Raw genomic sequence first — 22,965 nt, 5'->3', positions numbered from 1 at the left:
CACCTAAAATTCAGCAGCACATTAAAAGAATTATACATCATGACCAAGTAAGATTTGTTTTCAAAATGTAAGAATGGGTCAACATACAATAAATCAATGTAATAAAAAAGTGTATGGATAGAATAGGGAAGAAAAACCACATGCAGTTGATGCAGAAAAAGCATCTGACAAAATTCAACACTTTCACGATAAAACACCCAATAAACTAGAAATAGAATGGGATGTACTCAACATAATAAAGGCCATATGTGAAAAAACACAGCTAATATCATACTCAGTGGTAAAAGACTGAAAGCTTTACCCCTGAGATCAGGAATAAGACAAGGGTGCCTGTTCACACTACCTCTACTCAACATAGTACTGGAAAGTCTAGCCAGAATAAATTGGCAAAAACAGGAGAAAAAGGTTCCAAAATTGGAAAGGAAGAAGTAAAATTATCTTTGCTTGCAGATGACATGATCTTATACATATAAAAGACAGTACTACAGAGTTCACACACACACACACACACACACACACACACACACGCATGCGCATACACAATAAAACAAACAAACCAAAAACCTGTCAGAGCTAATAAGTGAATTCAGAAATTAGTTGATTTTCTGTACACTGTGATAATTTTAAAAACAATTCCATTTACCATAGCATCAAAAGTATTTATAGTAAAATACTTAGTAATAAATCTAAAGTGAGACTTGTACACTGAAAACTATAAAATACTGCTGAAGGAAATGAAAGTAGACCTAAATAAATGGAAAGCCACTCCATGTTTCAACATTGTTAAAATGACAATACTGCCCAAAGCAGTCTACAGAAATTCATGCAACACCTGTCCAAAATTCCAACAGTGGTTTTTGTTTTTAAATTTTTTTGATTTTAGAGACAGAGGAAGAGAGAGACAGGAACATTGATCTGTTACTGTATGTGCCCTGACTGGGGATCAAACTGGCAACCTCTGCACTTTGGGGTGATGCTTGTTAGCCATCTAGCCAGGGCACCAACAGTGTTTTCTAAAGAAACAGAAAAACTCATTCTAAAATTCATATAGAATCTCAAGGGTTCCCAAACAGCCAAAATACCCGTGAAAAAAAAACACACAAAGCTGGAAGGCTCACATTCAAAACTTACTACAACGGCCTGACCAGGCGGTGGCGCAGTGGATAGAGAGTTGGACTGGGATGCGGAAGGACCCAGGTTCGAGACTCCGGGGTTGCCAGCTTGAGCGTGGGCTCATCTGGCTTGAACAAAAAAGAAAAGCTCACTAGCATGGACCCAGGGTCGCTGGCTCGAGCAAGGGGTTACTCAGTCTGCTGAAGGCCCGTGGTCAAGGCACATATGAGAAAGCAATCAATGAACAACTATGGTGTCGCAGCGAAAAGCTGATGATTGATGCTTCTCATCTCTCTCCATTCCTGTCTGTCCCTATCTATCCCTCTATCTGACTCTCTCTCTGTCCCTGTAAAAAACAAAACAAAACAAAACAAAAAAACTTACTACAATGTTACAGTAATCAAAACAATACTAGCATAAGAACAGACACATAAACCAAGAAATAGAAGAGAGACCCCAGAAATAAACCGTGACATATATGGGCAATTGATTTTTTTTTTTTTTGACAAGGAAACCAAGACCATTCAATTGGGAAAGGAAATTCTTTCCAACAACAGGTACTGGGAAAAATTAGATGTCCATGTGCAAAAGAATGAAATTAGAGCCTTACTTTATACCATATACAAAAATTAACTCAATATGGATCAAAGACCTAAACTTAAGAGCCAAAACAATAAAATTCTTGGGAGAAAACAGGTAGGTATGTTCAAACCTTGTATTCTTAGGAATAACATCAAAAGCACAAGCAATGAAAGAAAAACAATTTCATAAAACTTTTGTGCAACAAAGAATACTATCAAGAGAGTGAAAAGACAATCACAGAATGGGAGAAAATAGTTGTACATTATATATCTGATAAGGGATTAATATACAGAATATATAAAAAATTCCTAGGCCCTGATGTTTTCCTCAGTGGACAGAGCATTGGCCAGGCGTGTGAACGTCCTGGGTTCGATCCCTGGTCAGAGAACACAAAAGAAGCAATTTCTACTTCTCTTCCCCTTCTCTCTTTTCTCTCTCTTCCCCTCTTGCAGCCAGTGGCTCGATTGGTTCAAGCATCAGCCTGAGGCGCTCAGGATAGCTTGGTTGGTCATAGTGTCGGCCTCAAGTGCTGAGGATAGCTCAGTTAATTCAAGCATCGAACCCAGATGGGGTTGCAGGGTGAATCCCAATCAGTGTGCATGTGGGAGTCTGTCTCACTATCTCTCCTCCTCGCACTTAAAAAAGAATTCCTGAAACTCAATAAAAAACAACCCAATTAAAAGATGAGCAAGGGATTTGAACAGACATTTCTCCGAAGAAAATAAACAAATGGCCAATAAATACATGAAAAAATGTTCAATATTATTGGTCATTAAGGAAATGCATATCAAAACCACAAATGAGATCCCACTTTATATCTGTTAGGATGTCTATTACCAAAACAATGGGAAATAAGCATTGGTGAGGATGTGGAGAAACTGAAACCCTCATGCATTGCTAATAGGAATGTAAAACTATGGAAAACATTCTGGTAGTTCCTCAAAAAGTTAAATATAGAATTACCATACGATCCAGCAATTCTACTCCTAAGTTTTCTCAAAATAATTGTAAAGAGGGACTCAAAGAGATACCTATACAACAATGTTCATAGCGGCATTATTCATAGTAACTCAAAGGTGAACAGACTTCAGGTGTCCTTCAATAGATGAATGTATAAACAAAATGTGGCCTGACCAGGTGGTGGCACAGTGGATAGAGCATCAGATTTGGATGCAGGGGACCCAGGATGGAGACCCCAAGGTTGCCAGCTTGAGCGCGGGCTCATTGGCTTGAGCACAGGCTCACCAGCTTGAGCATGAGGTCCCTGGCTTGAGTGTAAGATCACTGACATGACCCATGATCACTGGCTTGAGCCAAAAAGTCACTGGCGTAAAGCCCAAGGTCACTGGCATGGCCTGAGCCCCTGGTCAAGGCACATATGAGAAGCAATCAATGAACAAGTAAAGTGACATAACTATGAGTTGATGCTTCTCATCTCTCTCCCTCCTGTCTCTCTCTAGCTAAAGAAAAAAAAAAGCAAATACTAAGTTAAGTACATTTTACCACAATTTTCAAAAATAAGTGAGTTCTCTCTCCATTTTTTCTTTTCTTTTTTTTTTTTAAACTTTTAACTTGATTCTTTTTTTTTTAAATATATTTTTAAAGATTTTTTTTATTTATTCATTAGAGAGAGAGAGAGAGAGAAGGGGGAGGAGCAAGAAGCATCAACTCCCATATGTGCCTTGACCAGGCAAGCCCAGGGTTTTTGAACCGGCAACCTCAGCGTTTCCAGGTTGACGCTTTATCCACTATGCCACCACAGGTCAGGCCCTCTCCATTTTTTCTGAGAAATACATAGGACTTTATTTTATTTTTTTCTTTTTCTTTCCAAAAATAAAGTGAAAGACTCCTGCCTGGCCTATGGTGGCGCAGTGGATAAAGCATTGACCTGGAACGCTGAGATTGCCAGTTGGAAACCCTGGGCTTGCCGGGTCAAGCACATATGGGAGTTGATGCTTCCTGCTCCCCTCCTTCTCTAAAATGAATAAATAAAATCTTTAAAAAAAAAAAATTTAATAAAGTGAAAGACTCCAAATACAGCTTCAGCTTACCTATATCTTCAGAACATCAATGGACTCACTTTTAAATAGAACTTTTCCCTTATTAAATGATTATAGAAAAGTTGAAAAAAGCAAAAGGATTAATATCAAAACTTCACTATTAGTAGTTTTTATGACTTTTAGTCTTCTTAATAATGAAGCCACAAATGTATGCCCATAGTAAATTCTTACAGTGCTTTACTACAGAATAAATGAGTGTAAATCTCATTAATAAGTTACCAGATCTGGTTGTATGTTTCACAGAAACTTGGCCCAAAGCACTCTTAGTCCTCTCGTTTTACTTTGAGATTTTTGAACTGCGAATAGTATGACATTACTTGTGACACTCTCTGCTTTCTGAATATGATGTACTGTTCTTTTGGATTCCCTCTGGAATATAGAGAACAGTTTGTTCTTCCCCTTAAAGAGGTACCTGGTTACTTAAATTCAGAAAAGATTTCTGATACTTTTCGTAAAAGCATCTGAAGTGACATGGAAAGCTGTGGGCATAGAGAAATATGTTTTTACATTTCTCTTTTCACTTGGCCAACTCAGTTTCTCTTGCCCAGGAATTAAAGGGTACACAACACAGAACTACATTATCTCATGAGTTTCAGATGTATGTTTGATGAACTTAAGAAATGAGGGAAAAACAAAGTAGGTAACTCAAATGAATTTCTTCCCATACTTCTAGTTCACTGTCCTGGGAAGAGCTGGCATCAGCTTTCCTCTTGCCCCGGTTCTTTCCAGTCATATTTTTCCTGGACTGGTCATCAGCATCTTTACTTGGTGTAGTCTGGGACAAAGATGGGCTTGCAGATGGGTCTACTGGAAAGGAAAAGCAAGACATCAATTGCTAGTAGTCACAGGCTATGAGAACCAGAGCAGGAAGAGGGTTAGCAGGATTCCTGCCCTTCAGGATCATACTGCAGCAAGAAAGGATGAAAAACCAAACTTTAGGTAATCTGGGAATGTTGAACTGGGCATTGAACATCAATAGCTCCTGACATCGCCAAGAGAGTTATAACTAGAATTTATAATTGCCTCCTAATGAAAGAACACACCTATGGAGTTGTTTAGCCTAAATAAATAAATAAATAAATAAATAAATAAATAAATAAACGAACCTGAATCTGATTTACGTTTCTAGATCAGTATTTCTCAACCTGGCACAATTAACATTTTGGGCCCGATGATTGTTGTTAAGTGTGCTATGCACTGTAGGATGCCTGGTTAAGCAGCGTCCTTAGCCTCTATACTCTACATGCCAGGAGCACCACAATTTTATCATACATTGCCAGAAAAAGTTAAGAATTACCTGAGGCTGAACAGCAGTCCAAAATATTCAGACTAAAACTGGAGTTCTCTAACCTTTATAAAATGTGCCATGAGTTTGAAGTTCCTTGTGACAATCATGTTAAATCTATAGGGAGGGTGGAGTGGGAGTCAAATACAGTCTTTTCATTCTTGGTAGTTTTCTGTTTGCAGTATCAGGTATTGCATTCAGCCTGCCAATGAATGTTTCTAATGTTTAAATTAGAATGGCTCTAATATTTAATACTCCTGAGAGAGAAAGCCAATAGCACTGTAACAACTTAGACCAAAAAAAAGTAATCTTTACCATTACCTGTTGGATAAAGTACCCTTAAGCCAAAGTTTTTAGAGCTGTGGTGCTTACCAGAGGAAAGTCTCTGTGTTGCAGGTGCAGAGGCCATGACACTAGGCTTCTCCGTCTGGTATGTGGTTGCTGCTAATGTGCTACTCTCAGCATCACTGTTACTTTGGCCTGTGACTCCAAAGCTGGAGCTGGGGTAGCAGGCCTGATACTGACTCTGACCAAGGATGGTATAGGTGGGATAGTCCTGTAGACCAAAGGGTTCAAGGGAGGAAAACAAGACTTTAGAAAAAGCAAAACATTAATTTCAATAGAAGAGACTTTCATGTCCCTCTTATTCATAATTCTTTTCTTAAAACATTAATTTGATTTCTCATTTGCCTATCTGTATCTTCCACTTAAACAAATGATTTTCAAAATGCACTCTGTTGGAAACCTAAGAGTCGAGAGGGGATGGCTTAGGGCTGTCTGGGACTAGGGGAAGGCTTAGAGGGAAAGGTCCTAAGCATTCTACACACAATGTCCCTTTTTCTACTATATTAACTCTTCTTTTCCCTATTTTATGTAATAAATTTCTGAATAGTCTGACCAGGCGGTGGCGCAGTGGATAGAGCGTCGGACTGGGATGTAGAGGACCCAGGTTCGAGATTCCAAGGTCGCCAGCTTGAACGCAAGCTCATCTGGTTTGAGCAAAGCTCACCAGCTTGGACCCAAGGTTGCTGGCTTGAACAAGGGGTCACTCGGTCTGCTGTAACCTCACGGTCAAGGCACATATGAGAAAGCAATCAATGAACAACTAAGGTGTCGCAATGCGCAACGAAAAACTAATGATTGATGCTTCTCATCTCTTTGTTCCTGTCTGTCTGTCCCTGTCTATCCCTCTCTCTGACTCTGTCTCTATTAAAAAAAAAAAATCTGAATAAATATCTGCATGGAATTCTTTTTTTTTTTTTTTTTTCTGTATTTTTCTGAAGCCGGAAACGGGGAGAGACAGTCAGACAGACTCCCGCCTGCGCCTGACCGGGATCCACCCGACACGTCCACCAGGGGGCGACGCTCTGCCCACCAGGGGGCGATGCTCTGCCCCTCTGGGGCGTCACTCTGTTGCGACCAGAGCCACTCTAGCGCCTGGGGCAGAGGCCAGGAGCCATCCCCAGCGCTCAGGCCATCTTTGCTCCAGTGGAGCCTCGGCTGCGGGAGGGGAAGAGAGAGACAGAGAGGAAGGAGAGGGGGAGGGGTGGAGAAACAGATGGGCGCTTCTCCTGTGTGCCCTGGCCGGGAATCGAACCCGGGACTTCTGCACGCCAGGCTGACGCTCTACCACTGAGCCAACCAGCTAGGGCCTCTGCATGGAATTCTTGAAGGGAGATCCCTTTAAGAAGTTTATAAACCACTGCACAAAATGGTTATGCTTTTAAGGACAGAGAACTTAAAAAAAAAAAATCACATATCCTATATTAAAGTTTCCCAGTTTAAATATTGAGCACCTTTGCCTGACCTGTGGCAGTGCAGTGTATAAAGCTTCAACCTGGAATGCTGAGGTCGCCAGTTTGAAAGCCTGGCTTTAATCAGTCAAGGCACATAGAGAAGCAACTATTACAAGTTGATGGTTCCTGTTCCTACCTCACCTTTCTCTCTCACTCTCTTTTCTCTAAAATCAAAAAGATATTTAAAAAAAACAAAACCCTGAGTATCTTTCTAAAATAATCAAGTTTTCTTTAAAATATTAGAGTAAACCTTTTTATGATTTTATGAGCACATACTTTTCAAAAGTTATCAAATTGTACAATTTAAATCTGTAAAGTTTATTGTATGTCAATTATACCTTAATAAAGTTATTTTAAAAAATGTACGACAAAAAGCTCAAAAACACACCATAAAAAATTCCACTGATAATGATGTTAGTGACAGTAGGAAGACACTACTAACTGATCAGGCCAATTATTTATAAAGAGTACACATCCATCTACCATGGAGAGAGAGAGAAAGAGAGAAAGAGTACATGGGTGGGAAAAGAATATTAAAGAAAAGACTAAGTCATACTAGTACTCAAGGGAATTAAGAATTTAGTAGAGGCTAAGACAAAAACATTTCCAACAAATTGGCAATAAATGATATGCCAAATGAGTGAAGTATGGAGGAAGAAAACTATCACTGAAGATGTGGTAGTCAGGGAGCTTTCTGAGATAAATAGGCAGAAGGGATAAATATATAAATAGGCTCTGAAAGCCAGATCAGAAAGTGGCACAATGGGTAGAGCATCAACCCGGGACGTTGTGAACCCAGGTTTGAAACCCTGAGGTCGTCGGTTTTAGTGCGGGGTTGCTGGCTTGAGCCCAAAAGATGCTGGCTTGAAGCCCAAGGTCACTGGCTTGAGCAAAGGGTCACTGGCTCGGCTGGAGCCCCCCAATTAAGGCACATATGAGAAAGCAATCAATGAACTAAAGTGCCTCAACAACAATTTAATGCTTCTCATCTGTTCCTTTCTGCCTGCCTGTCCCCCCTCTTAAAAAGGCTCTGGAAAGGTTTTATTTAAGGGGTCAGAGATGTTGAATTTGACTGAAAGGATCTCTGTTGGCTTGAATGACTTCTTAAGGAATTTGACTTGGTCCCAGGTTCGATTCCTGGTCAGGGCACACAGAGTGACTATCTGCTTCTCTACCCTTCCCACTCCTCTTCTCTCTCTCTCCCTCTCTTCCCCTCCTGCAGCCATGGCTCAATTGGTTCAAGCAAGTTGGACCTGGGTGCTGAGGATGGCCTCAGGTACTAAAATAGCTCAGTTGCCTAGCAATGGAGCAATGGCCCCAGATAAGCAGAGCATTGCCCAGTAGGGGGCTTGCTGGGTGGATCCTGAGTGGGGCACATGTGGGAGTCTGTCTCTCTGCTCCTCATCTCTCACTTACTTAAAAAAAAAAAAGCAATATCACTTGGATTCTTTAGGCAATGGTGATTAGCTTATGCGGGGACAAGGAAAAGGGGATTATCAAACTCAAATCAATAAATAAAAATACAAAAAGATAATAAGCAGGTGAGTGCAGGATAAAAAGCGGTATTTAGAAAAAAATTTGATAGTGTTTTAGAAAATGGACAAACAGCAAAAATGGGAGATGAGATGAATAGTTAAATACAGTAACTCAGGATTAAAGAGGGGAAAAACAAAACAAAACACAGAAAATGGTAGCACCAACGCAAGAGAAAGAATTCCAGAAATGGCTGGATTAGGGATGAATGAGAAAAAAAAACTGCAAATGACTGGTTTAGGCCTAAGTTTATTAAAAAAAAATTATTTCATTGCCTGATCAATGGTGGTACAGTGTATAGAGCCTTGACCTGGGATGCTGATGACTCTGGTTCGAAACCCTGAGGTCATTGGCTTGAGTGCAGACTTGTGGGCTTGAAGCCCAAGGTCATTGGCTTGAGCAAGGGGTCACTGGCTCAGCTTGAGACCCCAGGTCAAGGCAAGTATGAGAAACAATCAATGAACAAAATGAACAACTAAAGTGAAGCAACTACGAGTTGATGCTTCTCATCTCTCTCCTCCCTCTCTCTCCCTTCCTGTCTCTCCCTCTCTCTCTCTCTAAAAAAAAGATCTCATTGACAAGAACTGAGAAGTAGTTTTACTGTTGGAGAACAAGGAGACAGAATAAAGGGAGAATGAAAGGCTGATTTTAGATATGGCAAACTTAGCAGGACATTAAAGGAAAAATGTCCACGAATCAGCAGGAAGCCTATAGATTCCATAAGATTATGACTAAAATCTTTATTTCAAAGGTAGTAAATGGATATTATGAATGTGGTTAAATATTCCAGGAGATGAAAAACATGTGGAAAACTAAATAGAAAGATAGAAGATAGGACCAAAAGGAATAACTAAGAAAGAGAGAGAAAGGTGTACCCTGAAGAATGCCAGGTACATAGAGGGAACTCAATATATATTTGTGGACTAAAAGAATAACAAATGTAGGAATGAACATTTAAAAAAATGAACCAGAATAGCAGTATGTTAACTGCAACCAGAAAAAAGATCCATGGATACAGTGGTTGATAATACTAATTGCTGCAGATACAACAAATAAAAACATAACAACAAATGCACTGAAGATATTACCAGTGATCTGAGCATAAAACATTAATAGAATAATCAAAACCAGACCCCAAAGAATTCGCAAAGGAATGAGTGCCTAAATAAAAAAGTGGAAGCAATAGTTTTTCATTCCACAAATATTTATTGTGTGCCTTTCATGTGAGGGTCAGGCATTTTCATAACTCTGGGAATATATAAATGAACAAAGTAGAAAAATCTCTGCCCTCATGGAGGCAGAGACACGCACAGTAAAAGGGAGCAGGTAAAGCCTTATCACTGAGAGGCTTTGCAGAGAAATGAGAGAAACTGGATGGTAGCCCGAGAAACCACCCACGGTATTGGTTTTCAGGGCATCCAGAAGGGTCTCTCCACAGTCCACACTGGTTGTTTCTTAGATTGGCAAACTGACCAGGAAAAGAAGAGAGAAAGAGCTAGCTAGATAAACCATATCAAATAGGATGAATAAAAGGAGCACCATACCTGGTTTGAGATGCTGGAAACTGCTGCTGCTGGAATATTGGCAATAGTAGATGAAGTGGATATCAGGCTGGCATTTGTGCTTGAAGCTATGAAGGATGAGTGTTAAGAGATATTAAAGATATAATGTAAAAGGCTAGAAGAAATTAAAAATATATTGTATCTTAAACAGATCTACAAGAATATAGAGAATATTAGCAAAGGAAATAAATATTGGTTTTGTTCTTTTACATGCTATAACATAATTTAGACTTTATTAGATAAAACAGTTCAAACATTATTCTGTTTTGACTTGAGTTTTCAACTATTCCTACTAAAGTCCTAAAAGGATATATATATTTATACAATGAACTGGTTCATGTTAATGATACCAATAAAATCAAAAGCTAAACGAAATGACTGCAGTCCATATTCTCTGGCAGTTGAAAAAGGACTCACCTGCAATGTGGCCTACTGACATTCAGGAGAAACAATAGAGCTCTGGTAAATCTATACATAAACCCTACACTACGGTATTTATTGTCACTTGTCCCAAAGTATGCCTTTCCTAATGCAACATAATTACTCTGAGAAAGAGACATGGTCCTCCAAATTCTAAATTACTTGCAATTACTTTTTGGGCACTACTCAAATAATGAATTATTAATGTAGATCAACAAACAACATGATCTGGCACTTAAAGATATTACCAATGAGCCTGAAAAAATTCAGAAAATTTTAAATATTTTTCTGGCCAGGCAAAAATGTACCTGTAAGTTAATTAGGCTGTCTATCTTTAGATAAGGAATTTGGGGTAAATTTTCCATACTCTTCTATCACAAATTCCACTAGGGTTTTAATCAAATCCTCAGTGACTAGTATGTGCCCCAGAGGATTTTTTCAGGTGGACAATGTAACTGAGATTAAGGTACTGGTCTTGAATTACTCTTACTCAATTATTATAAGCACTCTTAGACATGGTTCCCATTGCAGTCACAAACACCATAACAGTTCAGCATCAGGTAGACCTGACTATCTGACTACCTAGGCCATTAGCAACAAAGTCCTCAGGAAAGTTAATAGAAAACCCTCCATTAAGCATAAAGCAAGTGAGGTGCACTCTCCCTCTTGGAAGCACGCCCATACCTTTCTTCCCTATCAGGCATGCATCTCCTAAACTCTAAGGGTTCCCAAGAAACTTGCAACCAGGGGAGCAATGGTCAGCAGCAGCTTGTCCCAGGCTCACCCCCTGAACTTACTATCTTCAAGGTCCCTTTTCTCTGACTTCCCAGTGAGCCAAAGCAGCCCGGCCTAGGCACTGTCCTGTTGCTGCTTCTGTCCTAAGCCCTTCCTTGTTTCACTGTCCCCAGCTTTAATAAATGTACTTTCAAAATTAAAAAATATTAAAAACAGAATTAGTTGAATAAACACAGCAAAAACTTTAGCGTACTGGTCAAAAACAGAGGAAAATTTTTATCCCTTTCTTCAAGGGAACTTTGCTTAGAAGAAAGTATATAAGAGATTAAGGTAAATTAGATATGAAGAACCTGGGACAAAGAAGAGTTAAAGTAATTTGTCCACAGTCATGGAGCTAGTGGTAGATAGTCGAGATGACAAAGCTGGGATCTCCCAATTCTTTATCAGTTGCAGATTTAAAAATAAAAGCAGCCACAATAAGATATGCAACAAAAGGTACAAATTTAGAGGCTCAAATAAAACTCAAGTGGTAACTCTTATTGCTATATAGCTGAAGGCTATTAACTTTCCAAATGACAATGGCATACTCAACTGTTTTTGGCTAAGTCTCCACTCCTGTTTTGACAATGGAGCTGTGAAATCATAGGACAAAGCATCTGAGAACCATGGCCCACTAGAGGTCCACCTAATACAGTCAATACAGAGAGCTCTAATCAGAAGACTTTAGTTATAGAACTGTGAGAGGCAGAGTTGAATTCAATGACACTGCACCAAAGCTGAAGGGTTTATGGCAAAAAAAAGTTGCTGCAAGAGTTAAGTTTCTACTCATCCTTTAATTTTATATATGTCTCTCCACCACCCTTGCTCACCCTTTCAAGTCACTCAAAACCAGAGAGGCTCTTCCTTACTGGGGGACCTTTGCAATATTCTCTGCCTGGACTGTTGTCCTTCTGTGTCCCCTTTCATCCTCCCAGCATGATGGCGTCTCCTCCCTAGAGAGACTCTCCCTGACTCCTCTATTAAAACTAACTCCTTTCTTGTTAACTCAATCATAGAAACTTCTTCTTTATTCCTTTCAGAGCACTTTTCAAAATCTATTTATTTACCTGCTTGTTTTCTATCTCCTCTACTCATCTGTAAGCTTCATGAAGGCAGAATCTTAATATCTTATTCATTATCTCTAATATCTGCGCTAAGCACCTGGCCTACAGAAGGTGATGCTCAGTAAATACTTGTGGGATTCATTTACATCTTGTATACATGTATAACTTGGTAGAACTCGTGTATAGCATGTCAAGGTCATCAAAAACAAGTCAAATCTGAAAAACTATAATCAAGAGGCGCCTAAGAAGGCATGGCAATTAAATGGAATGTGGTATCCCGGATTCTGGAACAGAAAAAGGACATAAGGTAAAAACTAAGGAAATCTGAAAAAACTATGGACCTAGTTAATAATAATGTACCAATATTAGTTCACTAATTGTAACAAATGTTCCAATTTTCTCTAAGATGCTAATAATAGCAGAAACTGTGTACAAGGTGGGGGATATATGTAACACTCTGTACCATATGCTCAATTTTTCTATAAATCAAAAACTATTATAAAGAAATAGTCTATAAAAACATAAATCTGGGGCCTGACTAGACGATGGCGCAGTGTATGGAGTGTTAGACTAGGATGCCGAAGACCCAGATTCGAGACCGCGAGGTCGCCTGCTTGAACGCGGGCTCATCTGGTTTAAGCAAAAGCTCACCAGCTTGGACCCAAGGTCGCTGGCTCGAGCAAGGGGTTACTTGGTCTGCTGAAGGCCCGTGGTCAAGGCACATATGAGAAAGCAATCAATGAACAACTAAGGTGTCGCAACGAAAAACTAATGTCGCTTCTCATCTCTCTCTCTGTTTCTGTCTGTCTGTCCCTGTCTGTCCCTCTCTCTGACTCTCTCTCTCTCTCTCTCTGTCTGTAAATAAATAAATAAATAAAATAAATCTGGTCAACAAAAGACTAGTGGGCATTACCAACAACATCCAAAGACATTGATTAAAAGTCAGGAATGAGTTAAAATTAATTTTAAAATTTCTGTAATTATTTTTTCCACTGAATAGTAATTATTTAAAGCAGTTATTTTCAACTGCCAGTTTGCAAAATAGTTAACTGCCCTGGTGTTGTAGAAAGATTATGGTCTATAATCATTGGGTCTATGATCTTCATACAACATCAGGGTGGTTAACTCTTTTGAAGACTAGCATGGAATTTTTGGTGGACTGGTGGTTAAAAAACAATTATTTAAACCATCTCAAATGAAGAAAATAACCAGAGACTGGGCCACATATAGACAGTCTAAGAAAAGATTGATATAAAGAAGCCAGATCTGGCATTGGCTGGTTTGCTCAGTGGACAGAGCATCAGCCCAGCATATGAACATCCTGGGTTCTATTCATAGTCAGGGCACACAAAAGAAGCAACTATCTACTTCTGTCCCTCTCCCTTTCCCTCTCTTTTTCCCTCCCACAGCCAGTGTCTCCATTGGTTTGAGTGTCAGCCCAGGTGCTGAGGATAGCTCAGTTGGTCTGAGCATCAGACTCAGGCACTAAAAATAACTCAGTTGATTTGAGCATTGGCCCCAGCTGGGGTTGCTGCGTGGATCCCAGTAGGGTAGCTTGTGGAGTCTGTCTCTCTATCTTCCCTCCCCTCACTTTAAAAAAAAAAAGAAAGAAAGAAAAAAAGAAGCCAAATCTACTTAATCTAAGGGTTTTCCTGAGCACAGAGGTTAAATTAAAGGTTTTGACCAGAGTTGATCAAGCCAGAAGTGAAATTTGTTTTTTGAGATAACCTCCCTAACTTCCCCAGGAAGAAGGGCTGTTGTTAACTGTAGAATGCTTTGGGGTGGACTGAGGAGACACTGTTGTTTTAACAATTAAAAAAAAAAATCAATGCAATGCTCCTTGTTTTTATTCTGTGGAACGACTAGGTTGTTACATAGGGAATGGAAGAAACCCACACAGCTAACATTAGTTAGTTGTCCATGCTAAAGGAAATGAAGAGTGGGGATGAGGAGAGAGGGGAGAACCCAGGTAATTTAAATGTGCCAATAATACCCATATTTCATTTTAGCCAGTTGTTTCAACTTGTTTTCTACTACTTTTTTTTCCTTCAAAATAAGTAGTCAACTTAATGGTAAACATCTTCTTTTTAATTAAAAAAATTTTCAGTTACAATTGACATTCATTTGGTGAACTTCTGCCTTAATTTTTGTGCCAAAGTTCTAATGAACAGTACAATGGACTAATAGGTTAACAAGAAAAAGAATAAAAAAATAAATTTAAATATTTGCAACTATAGGTTATTATGAGAGTTGATACTGATACCATGACTTCAATATTAAAAATCATAAAATTTAAATCATAAATCACTCATGCTCTGGGGTCAGACTGCCCAGCTAACATCCTGACTTAAGTATTTACTAACTTTGTGACCTCAGACAAGCCACTTTGCTTTTCTGTGTCTTATGTTCCCCTTCTTTAAAATGAAATGAATGGCCTGACCTGTGGTGGCGCAGTGGGATAAAGCGTCGACCTGGAACACTGAGGTTGCCAGTTAGAAACCTTGGGCTTGTCTGGTCAAGGCACATATGGGAGTTGATGCTTCCTGCTCCTCCTCTCTCTCCCTCTCTCTCTCTCTCTCTCCCCCCTCTCTAAAAATCAATAAATAAAATATTAAAAAATAAAATAAAATAAAATAAAATGAAAAGAATAATAGTACTTCCCTCCTAGGTTTTTGTGCAGATTACCTGAGTAATACCTAACTATTGCTTAAAACAATGCTAAGAACATAGTAAGCACTTAATAGACATCAATAATGATCATTATTAACAAAATGTGAGGAAATAAGGTTAATCCATCAAAAGGGGGAAAATGTACTAATAGGTAAGTTAGGATAACGGTTAATAGAGTTTAAAAGGTATACTTTTTTCACCTTATGGTACACACAAACTACTAAAGTTCTGCAGCACACCAAAACAATATCTTTTGCTGATCTGATCTGCATATCATATATATATGTATAATTTTGATTCATTCACACTGATGGCTATTGTCATTTTTTTAATTTGACAATCTAAGAAAAAAGAAGTTAGTGCCCCTGACTAAATAGCCAGGTACTGCATGTTTTAAAAATACTTGTGGCACACCAGTTGAAAATCGCAGTTATAAAGCAGTGAGTTCTAAATGACCTCCAAAAGGTGGTGGTTCTTGTTTTACAAGGAGGGAGAAATAAACATAGCAATTATTAGGTTCCTCAAATTCAAGATACAACTACATAGGAGTGGTGGTTCTACACCTTGGGAGAGGGTTATTAATATAAAAAAAAAAGGCCCTGGCCAGTTGGCTCAGTGGTAGAGCATTGGTCCAGCGTGTAGAAGTCCCAGGTTCAATTCCCGGTCAGGGCACACAGAAGAAGTGACCATCTGCTTCTCCAGCCCTCCCACCCTTTCTCTCCCATAGCTATGGCTCAAATGAGCAAGTTAGCCCCAGGTGCTGAGGATGGCTCAATGACCTCACCTCAAGTGCCACAGAGCAGCGACCCCAGATGGGGTTACCAGGTGGATTCTGGTCAGGGTACACACGGGAGTCTGCCTCTTCAACTCCCTGCCTCTCATTTGATTAAAAAGGAAAAAGAAAAAAAAAAGGAGAATTCCGTTTTTCTTTCACAACCTAGCTGTAGTCAACCTAGGTGTAGTTATCAGGGATATATCCAGTTTAGAGGGAACTGGCAACTAGATTTGTCTGTAGTTTGACTCAAAAGGCCTATCAATCTAGAGAAATTCTTTATAAAAATCAAAAGGGGTAGAGGGAAAAACAAAGTCATGCTCTTTGAATTTTTCCTCCTGCTTTGTTCTTATTTTACAAAGAAAGAAGGAGGAAGGGACAAAGAAGGGGAAATAAATAAAAGACTCAGTAAACAACAGGAGGTAAAGGTAGCTTGGAGCAATGTCTTGGAATGTAGTGACCAGTTCTGTTCTCAATGGACCAACCAAGCAGTAGTAGTTCTCGATCACTTAAAGTATTTTGTTTAATATACTCTACATCAAAAAACTTTTCATCACCAAAGTTTGTATCTTCAGAATACCTCAGACCAGCTTTTGCTGTCCCACCCTCACCTCTGGGCACCTGTTTTATAAGGAATAAAATTGAAAAGCTAAGGGAAATCAGAAGAAAGGAGACAGATGAGAAGCTAGGTATATATATGGACATTAATTCCTAATCTGGATCAATAATAAATTGCCTTCATTGCATTTGGAAGGATTGGGAATTAATTCAATAGTGCCTTTTAAGTTTCTTTGTCTTCATTTCCAATAGTCCTATCACACTTCCAACCTTTTTGGGAAAGCAGGGATGCTTCAAGTTCAAGCTTTTAATTGTGAAATAGGAAAAAGAAAACTTTTTGAGCAAAATAACTGCTCCCACCAAGAAGTGGTAAATGGAGGCAGAGGTATGACAGAACCACAGCAGAAAGCAGCATACCTCTCACAAAGCAGCACTCATCACACATTCCACTCTATCTGGACTTCATATAAAAGAAGTCAGCAAAGTTCTAACCGAGTCTTCTGCTCATTTACAGGACAAAATGCCACTGAGAACAGACAGGTTTTCTGAACACCAACATGCAAAAGGGAAGACTTCAATTCTACTAAGCAGTTCACATTCAAAGGTTGAACTACTTACAAACCACACTCCTAGGTTTTGGTTTGCCTAATACGAAAAGCATGCACAAATGCATATATCACCCCCTTCTATTTTTGAAGACAGAGCTCCTATTACCCAATTTGTCTAAAGATATAGGTAGATTAAAAACAAAAACCAACAATAAAAAGAACATACACACAACCATGCCTATTTACCTTGAATGGGATAAGAATAATGTGCTGGGCTTGGCTGGCTTGTGGTTAACCCTGTAGTGCAGGTAAGAACACTGTGTTGACTTGGAGATGGAGTCTGAATTAAACCACTTTCAGGTTTCATACCTGGCCACAATGCACCTGAATCAGATAAATTGGACCAATTACAAACAATTCACTGGGACTGAGGAGCATGGTTATGCTTTCAAATATCAGCCAGTATAAAATCTAAATCTTTAAAAGAAAAATAAATTTGCTTGTATAAGAGAAAATTACTAATTGTCCCACTTACAATGTTACCACAAGCAAATACAATTTCAAAGAATTGGGGATTGGGGCCATAAAAACAAAAATCTTGTTAAAACCCCAATAGTGATACTTTATATATGTATATATTCATTTCAGTGGTTGGGGAAATTGATCAGGGTTAAAAAAAAGAGATACCGACATCCAACCAGAGTATTTGTTGTAAAGAGTGCCTAATGTTCATGTACAGCAATAAGTCATTTATCTGCATTGTCAAGGTAGGAGACATTCCACATAAGTTTAAAATTCACTTACCCATTAAACAAGCACCAAATATTTCTAAAATGTATTAATTACTTCTCTGCCTTCTTAAGCTGGTTATTTTGTTACCTTTGTTTCTTCTGATTAAGACAGACACACCTGTTTATTTTTATAAATTAAAAACATTACAGAAATGTATAATTTAGAAAAAGCAGTCATATGTAATCCCATCATCCATATTTAATCACTATTAAGTTTCCACAAGAGTCACTCAGGTTTCTTCTACATATTTACTAATCTTTTTCTCCTTTTTAATAAAAATTAAAAAGATGTTATACATACTGTTCATAATTGCTTTTCCACATACCTCTAAGGGACATCTTTCCATGTCAGAACACATAAGTCTATCCATATTGATAGGCATCATAGCTGTTCACTGTTATTTTTATCACAATGCTCCTGAGTGACAATCTTGCTAAAATATATTTATATCCTTTCTTGCCTTCTTGGCAGGGAGGAAATTGTAATCATTCTTTTAGATTTTCTCTGAATTGTTGCTACAAAGATCAATATTGTGCTGTGTTATAGATATATATTACAGAAACAGAAGCTTTTGTGATATGTGAAGACATTTACTTATTACTAAATAGAACTCAATTATGGTTCTATGATTTTTAGATTCTTGTATCACTTTATCTTTTCTCTGTGATTTGTTACTTCTTTTTTTTTTATTTAATTTTTCTGAAGTGAGAAGCGGGGAGGCAGATAGACTCCTGCATGCACCCATCCAGGATCCACCCGGCAAGCCCACCAGGGGGCAATGCTCTGCCCATCTGGGGCGTTGCTCCATTGCAACTGGAGCCATTCTAGCACCTGAGGCGGAGGCCATGGAGCCATCCTCAGTGCCCGGGTCAACTTTGCTCCAATACAGCCTTGGCTGCAGGAAGGGAAGAGAGACAGAGAGAAAGGAGAGGGGGAAGCATAGAGAGGCAGATGGGTGCTTCTCCTATGTGTCCTGACCAGGAATTGAACCCAGGACATCCACATGCTGGGCCTGAGCAAACCGGCCAGGGTCAATGTTACTTCTTGACAACCTACTGTCTCTGGTTGTATGTCTCCATTTTCATTTGTAGTAAACTAGGAAATCATAAAGAAAGCTTTGCTTCTACATGAGAGCCTAAGGATGTCCTTTATGAGTGAATAGTTTTTGTGATAATTTTGGCTAGGCAAAGTCTGTTTATAAAAACCTTACTGGGCCCTGGCCGGTTGGCTCAGTGGTAGAGCATCGGCCTAGCGTGCGGAGGACCCGGGTTCGATTCCCGGCCAGGGCACATAGGAGAAGCGCCCATTTGCTTCTCCACCCCTCCGCCGCGCCTTCCTCTCTGTCTCTCTCTTCCCCTCCCGCAGCCAAGGCTCCCGGGCACTGGGGATGGCTCTGTGGCCTCTGCCCCAGGCGCTAGAGTGGCTCTGGTCGCAACATGGCGACACCCAGGAGGGTCGCAACATGGCGACGCCCAGGATGGGCAGAGCATCGCCCCCTGGTGGGCAGAGCGTCGCCCCCTGGTGGGCATGCCGGGTGGATCCCGGTCGGGCGCGTGCAGGAGTCTGTCTGACTGTCTCTCCCTGTTTCCAGCTTCAGAAAAATGCACACACACAAAAAAAAACCTTACTGTCTGGTTCACTATGTTCTGAATAGCTACGGTTGCTGGATCAGTGTAATTGAAACTAATAATTTGGTTCAAGAGATTCATCAGTCAAACACATTCCAGGTAAGAAGTCAATACCAATCAGCCACAGCTTCAAGTCAACATTAATTCATTTCATTTACTCCTATTCTGATAAGGAATTTATAGAAATATAATGCTTTAATAATAAGAACCTCTGCTTCACCAGTACACTGATATCTTAGAGCAACTTGAATCTGTAAAATTCGTTGAAAAATAAATAAAAGAATAGTAAAGGGAGAGATACACAAATCTTAAAAGGTTGCAATGGGGCATGGTAATTGCCTTGGCCCAAATTCAAAGCTTTAAAAAAAAAAAAGTCATATTCTTTTCTCACCATGAAATACATGAAATGACTTATTTGAGGAGATTGAGGAGTATCAACAGCTAGCATGAATTAGGAAGATTGGCCCCCCACCCCAATTTGTGATCATTTAAAAAATCTTGTCCAGGTTAGCCACAGATACAGCTGAGTTTGTGCTATGTCTCATTTTCAACAATAAAAAATATTTGAGAATATTATTTTTTAAACATTTATGATGTGAAATTTATTAGCACCATGATTCTGGGTGTTATCACAATTTCTAGTAAGTGAATCACTATTCCAATGTCATAATTTTCAAACTTATTGTGATCAATGTGAGTTACTTCTAAATAGGTTCTGAACCAGAGGTGTTGGATTTGTGAACATGTTTATTATTAGACTGTACTAAAATACTACCTTATTAGTAAAAATGGTATTAACTGAGAAAGGTAGTCTCATTTAGATTTTTTTAAAGTTTCAAAATGTAAAATGTCTATAAACTGGTCCTTTGTATAAGGTCAAAAATGAAGGGAAAATGTTCAAGACAAGTAGGGAAATAGTTTTGAATATTTTGGGCCAGAAACATAAAGTAGATATTTAATATAAAATTATTTTATGAAGACTAGAGGAATAAAAGATAATATGAACACTGCCTCCAACATTACTGTAGCCCCGCTCTTTAAGCATATAAACCTCTTCCTGTAAAAGCACCCTTACAAGAATTCCAAGTAATAGGCAGTATGATTTGACTATAGAGCACTACCACCCACAGCAAATGATGAGACCAAATCCTAGTTTCCTGACTACTAGTCAGCTGCTCTATGCCTACATCTACAAAGCTTCTCAAGTCATGTTAAGCACAAAAAGACTAATGTGGAGCAACAGTTCTGGCTAATAATGGGAAAGGAAGTCTGTCTCTGAATATTACCCTTTTGCTGCCCCACACCGGGGTCTTATCGTAAACTTTACCCAAGTTTCTGAGCACAAATATGTGTCACTATGGGTTAGTCAATAACCAAACTAATCTGAGCAGTTTGGTTTATAGTAACACATATCAGAATAGTGGATCTTTAGAGATTAGTTTGGTTAGAAATTGAAGGACATGTTAATACTAGAAAAAAAAACACATGGAAGAATATCCTGGTTTGTTGCATTAGTAGCTCACTGGGATGATCTGTTATAAATACTAAGTAATTTAATCTGAGTACTTATCCTAATTATAAAGTAAACAGATGTATATTACATAAAATTAGGAAAATATAGAACATAAGGGAAAAAATGCACATAGTCTCACCACACAAAAAATACAGGCAGTTCTCACTTTGCATGGTTCTAGGGTAACTGAGATAAAGTCTGTATACTGCCTGTACTGTTAATTTTACATTTTTTCTTCCAAATTAGTCTTTATTTATATATATTAAGAAAATACTAACTGGGGATTTTATATAGTATTTTTAGCTTTACATATTGCTTTTTTCAATTAATCTGTTTTTTCAAGATGCTAAATATTCTTTAGGAATGTGACTTATAATGGCTATAGTTTTCCATTCTGTGGATACACTATAATTGAACACAAACCTTTCCATTGAATATGGACATTGTATCCAATCTTTTGCTATTATAAATAATGCTGCAATGAATATTGTAGTTTGCTAAGTTTTGTGATTATCTATAATAATTCCATAGGATAAATTCCTAGAAGTAAAATTACTGAGGGAAATTATATGAACATCCTTAAGGCTTTATGTATAGTCAAATCTCCATCTCACATTCAAGTTCTTTTAAAAGAAGTTAGAACAGTGGCAGCTAAGGCAGTCTTTCCAAGCCCCTAAAACTAAATGACAACCCTTTCCCTCACACATTCAGGTCTCACTGGAAGTTAAACTCTCCTCTTTCTGCCATCACCACATTCCTATATAACTCTGAAAAGAATATGACCACTATTCCTTTACTTTTAAACATTAGAGTCTTCTTAGATATCCTCTAGTCTTTCCTCCTTTCTTCAAGAAGAGTAAACTTCTAAATTTCAAATGGGACTCTGAGACTATCTTTCCCATATAGGCCTAAACTAGCAATTTTCATCCTTTAATATCTCCTGGCACACATAAACTAATGACTAAAATTCTGTGGCACACCAAAGAATATATTTTTTGTTGATCTGACACAAAAAAATAGGTATAATCTTGATTGATTTACAAAAAACAAATACCTACCCTTTTTGTTCCAGAATGACTTTTTAAAACATCAAGTGCCTATACTTATATATAAGGATTTCTGGAACCAAACCAATCAAATGCAACCTTATTATGGAACATAATAAAAAAGATGCAACTTTATTATTATATGGCCTCTATATATATTTATGGTTCAAGATAGGATGTTCTCAACTGGCCAGCTATTGTTGTGTTGACTGTTGTCATTTTTTTTTCCTTAAAAATTTTTCATTTTTTTGAGAGGGGGAAGAGAGGGAGAGAGGGAGAACGGGAGAGAGAGAGAAAGGGAGAGGGAGAGAGGGAGAGAGGGAGAGGGAGAAAGAGAGAGAGAGAGAAGCATCAACTCGTTGTTGCACTTATTTCATTTAGTGTGCACTCACTGATTGTTTCTCGTACATGCCCTGACCGGGGATCCAACCTGAGACCTTGGTGCACAGGAACAAGTCTTTATCCACTGAGCCACCTGGCCATGGATATTGTCATTTCTACCCCGCCCCCACTGATTTCCTGAGAGAGATGAAGGGGGTAAGGGGGATAGGAGAAAGAGAGAAAGTGGAGCATCAACCTGTTTCACCTAGTTGTGTACCCACTGACTGCCTCTCATACATGCCCTGACTGGGGCTCAAACCTGTGACCCCAGAGTTGAGCCAGCAACCCTGGAATCCAGCTGGTGACCCCGGGATCAAAGCAGCGACCTCAGCACTCTGGGATGATGCTCCATCTGCTGTGCCAATGGCCAGGGCTGTTGTCATTTCTTTATTTGACAATTTAAAGGAAAAGAAGTCAGTTCCACTAACTAAATAGTCAGGTATTACATGAGTTAAAAATTCTTTTGGCACACCTGTTAAGTTGTTAACCTAAACTATGAGTACTTCTAGAGTTAAACAGATCTGGGTTCAATTCTAATCCTAGGCATCTACTAATTGTATAACTTCAGGCTAGTTACTTAATCCTTCTAAGCCTGTTTCCTTATCTATAAAAAAGGATAATGCTAATATTTACTTCTTAGGACTGTTCAGAGGATTAAATAAGACAATAATGTAAAGTGTGAAGGACTGATTCTTAGTATACTGCTTGGTATAAGTGAGCACTAGATACATATCAGACAATATTATTACAATGAGATTTTCTGAAACCCTTTTACATCTGAAGTAAAATAACAGTCTGGCCAATCTAGTCTTAGTGCTAACAGGCAGCATTAAGATTAAAAAATTTCCAAAATCTTCACAAGAAGAAA

The 22,965-nt window shown here is 38.7% G+C and overlaps 1 protein-coding gene across 5 annotated transcripts in view; it reads right to left on the bottom strand.

The window, feature by feature from the left end:
- The window catches only part of EYA3 (EYA transcriptional coactivator and phosphatase 3), a 105,821-nt gene that overhangs the window by 27,900 nt on the left and 54,956 nt on the right, over positions 1 to 22,965 (bottom strand). For 2 of the 5 annotated variants that reach the window (XM_066269908.1, XM_066269910.1), the window contains exons 7-10: positions 16,984 to 17,121; positions 9,914 to 9,999; positions 5,413 to 5,596; positions 4,423 to 4,562 (exon numbers count right to left, since the gene is read on the bottom strand). In XM_066269908.1, coding sequence (XP_066126005.1) covers positions 4,423 to 4,562; positions 5,413 to 5,596; positions 9,914 to 9,999; positions 16,984 to 17,121 — 548 coding nt within the window. The remainder of the gene's footprint in view (positions 1 to 4,422; positions 4,563 to 5,412; positions 5,597 to 9,913; positions 10,000 to 16,983; positions 17,122 to 22,965) is intronic. The other 3 variants (XM_066269909.1, XM_066269911.1, XM_066269912.1) reach the window with 3 other exon arrangements.

Source organism: Saccopteryx bilineata, chromosome 3 (assembly GCF_036850765.1).
Source record: "Saccopteryx bilineata isolate mSacBil1 chromosome 3, mSacBil1_pri_phased_curated, whole genome shotgun sequence".
Classification (NCBI taxonomy): Eukaryota; Metazoa; Chordata; class Mammalia; order Chiroptera; family Emballonuridae; genus Saccopteryx; species Saccopteryx bilineata.
The sequence above is the reverse complement of the archived record's forward strand: the minus strand, read 5'-3'. Positions and strand labels throughout refer to the sequence as shown.